General features: G+C 38.9%; 1 protein-coding gene across 1 annotated transcript; it reads right to left on the bottom strand.

Moving 5' to 3' along the window:
- Positions 1 to 390: 390 nt before the first annotated feature.
- LOC104266195 lies at positions 391 to 2,813 on the bottom strand. Its single transcript, XM_009861835.3, has 5 exons — positions 2,633 to 2,813; positions 2,112 to 2,231; positions 1,565 to 1,785; positions 1,089 to 1,185; positions 391 to 542 (listed from the first exon to the last, which is right to left on the bottom strand). Exons 1-5 carry the CDS (start codon positions 2,706 to 2,708, stop codon positions 409 to 411), a joined length of 648 nt encoding a protein of 215 aa, XP_009860137.2. The 5' UTR covers positions 2,709 to 2,813; the 3' UTR covers positions 391 to 408.
- Positions 2,814 to 3,118: the final 305 nt, after the last annotated feature.

Below are 3,118 nucleotides of genomic sequence, written 5' to 3'. Positions count from 1 at the left end.
ACATGGGTGTCTTCTTATACACCAGACACACATGGTGTATTAATACCCCTCATGCTAACTGTCAAGTTAAAACATGGGTGTCTTCTTATACACCAGACACACATGGTGTATTCATACACCTTATGCTCACTGTCGAGTTATAACATGGGTGTCTTCTTATACACCAGACACACATGGTGTATTCATACACCTCATGCTCACTGTCAAGTTATAACATGAGTGTCTTCTTATACACCAGACACACATGGTGTATTCATACACCTCATGCTCACTGTCAAGTTATAACATGGGTGTCTTCTTATACACCAGACACACATGGTGTATTCATACACCTCATGCTCACTGTCAAATTATAACATGGGTGTCTTCTTATAATGAATTTACACACATTATACTGTGAACTTATACTCACATTGGGTGGTGTGGTATCTGTATAAACATGTATGTATCATTACGAATCAGTGTGATTGTAATATTCCATCTGAGTGGTTCAATGGCTGTTGAGATTCTGCATCTTCTGATGGCGACACCGGCTTCATCAGCTGTGGATTGGTGGAAGGTAATGCATTGGTACATGATAGGACATAACATGATACATATTATAATTTTATATTTATGTTGAAACGTTTTCATATCTGTTATATACAACATGGGGTTGCCAACCATAGGTATCTTAATGAACATTGGGATGATCCACTTCTGTTCCATACACCTCGTGCCCGCTTACGAGTTACCACGTATGTAGCTTATTTATCCTCGCATGGCGGGGCAACAACAGTCGCTATAACACGGGTGTTCTGTTTGATACACCTCGTGCCCGATTAAAGTTACCACGTATGTAACTTATTTATCCTCGCATGGTGGGGCAACAACAGTTGTTATAACACGGGTGTTCTGTTTCATACACCTCGTGCCCGCTTACGCATTACCACAAATATAACTTTGAGAGTGATTTTTTTGTTTGGCTAATAATTTAAACAACCTATTCGTGACCACTGGGTTAAAGCAAATATTAAATGCCAAAGCAGGACCAAGTTACTGTCTATGTATACCAAACTTAAGATCAACTGATATTTTCAGGTACTTACCACAATTAGCATCCAACACGTTTGGCACGCTCAACACGTTCCCACGTTTAGTTCTCAGGTAAATGGTGAGAATACGACCAGCTACTGGTAGGGTGATCTGTGGACAATGGTTCAAACAAGAAATATAATAAATAAAGAAAGATAAAGATAAAGCAAAAATATTCAAATGGAACAAGAGGTCAAGTTTAACCAGGTATTAAAAGTAAGCAATGTTTCAATCAAGCAATGGAATAAACCTTAACAGATGTTTGCTTTCCTGAAATTAACCTACACACATATGGTGTCTTTTTATACACGAAGGTAATCGGGTTTAGATTAACAAAATATGCAGAAAAATAAGCAAAATCAACAAAAATATTGCCTAAAATTTAACAAAGAACATGTTATTCATTCTTTTTTATCACAAGTGTCATAATGACATCAAAGCGAATGCAATTTAAGTTTAGATTCATTTTCAAGATCATATTAATCCTTACATTTGCCCTGAACACATTCCTCCCGACAACGATGGGAGACGGAGGGTACGAGGTTCCGATCTCGAACTGGTAAGGTGAATAATCAATCACGAATCCGTCCCAATCCCCGGCTATCGGTGGAGACCATGACATAGAAATCACAGATGTTCGTATCGCTGCGTTGCCTTCAAGTGGTCCGTTGACCTCGCAGCGAACGTTGCCCCCTTGTGGTACGTAGGGGACTGTGGGAATACTTGGGTTTATTTCTCTGCTGTATTTATATTATAAATCGAACTGTAGGTACAATGTTAATATGCATGGTACTGCAGAGTGTTTGATGGGGTACAGATCATAAGGACTTAAACCAAATAAATTAAAATATTAAACACAAAATTTCAATGAAAGAGTTGTGCTAGAAAATATTGAGTTCGAAGCTTGGTACTGACAGGCAAGTGTGGTTTGGGCAAGATACTGAGTAATTTAGAGTTTTCAAAAAGAGGCACTACACTCTATATATGGTAACTCATAAAGGGACACGAGGTGTATGAAACAGAACACAAGACCTCACCTGTAGCATGTTGTATAGATACTGGCACGCTCTCAACAGATAAGTTGTCCACACATCTAGATATGACAGATACATTGTACATGGTGCCTGGTGAAAGCCCCGTCACTATAAGGCTGGTTTCTGTAGGGAATATATAATGTTAGTGTCCTTATTTAAATGAATAAAATTATTAATCTTCGCATGGCAGGGTTTTAAAAACAGTTTTTTATATTCTTGTGGGTGGGAACTTGAGTGACTTATCCATGGTTGTCACTCCCATGCTCACAGTCGAGTTGCTGAAGCTATTGCAGTGTGTGGATAAGCAGGCATGACTTTTGGTTGGTTTGTGAGCATGAGACGTAGGAAACAATACACCCGTGTTATAACAACTGTGGATGCCCCGCCATGCGGGGATAAATAAGTCACATACTTGGTAACTCGTAAGTGGGCACGAGGTGCATGAAACAGAACACTTGTGTTATACTGACTGTCGTTGCCCCGTCATGTGAGGATAAATAAGTTACAAACTTTACCCCACTTACTAGTAACGGCAACTGTTCTTCCAGGAGGTTGGATCGTAACTTTGTAACCCCCAACTTCAAGGGGGCTTCCCCTCATCCAAGACAACCATAGAGATGTCGAATTAAAATCGATGACACGAAGGTTAATGACGGCTTCAGGTTCTATATGGAATATACAAGATTAATGGTTTGTAAAGTTTAACTTTATATTAATTTTGTCTTTGAATTTCTCCTGCAAAATTGTTCCTTTTTGTGATACAGGCATTCTATTCTATATGGGTAAGACCCTACAGCGCGGCATTATAAGTTTTAACCCTAAACAGTCATGCTTAAAATTAACCGTTTTTTTTCTAACAGACACTCATTATTGCATCATAAACCATACTCTATTCTATATGTGTTAGGTCAAGAACCTTGAATTTAAACCAAAGTTGGCCCATTATCCCAACACCAGTGCTCCTTACGTTTGAGTGGAACATGGTCCACATGAAACTAAGATGTCCAAGT

Source organism: Ciona intestinalis, unplaced genomic scaffold (genome assembly GCF_000224145.3).
Source record: "Ciona intestinalis unplaced genomic scaffold, KH HT001006.1, whole genome shotgun sequence".
Lineage (NCBI taxonomy): Eukaryota > Metazoa > Chordata > Ascidiacea > Phlebobranchia > Cionidae > Ciona > Ciona intestinalis.
Note: the sequence above shows the minus strand (reverse complement) of the source record. Positions and strands in the feature narration are given on the sequence as shown.

Bases quoted from the DNA above. Each gene is read 5' to 3' on its own strand.
- LOC104266195 (XM_009861835.3), bottom strand. From the start codon at position 2,708: ATGAGGGGAAGCCCCCTTGAAGTTGGGGGTTACAAAGTTACGATCCAA. The intron at 1,186-1,564 runs GTAAGGATTAAT...CATTGTCCACAG, and splicing joins GGAATGTGTTCAGGGCAAAT to ATCACCCTACCAGTAGCTGG. The intron at 543-1,088 runs GTAAGTACCTGA...ACCAATCCACAG, and splicing joins CGTGTTGGATGCTAATTGTG to CTGATGAAGCCGGTGTCGCC.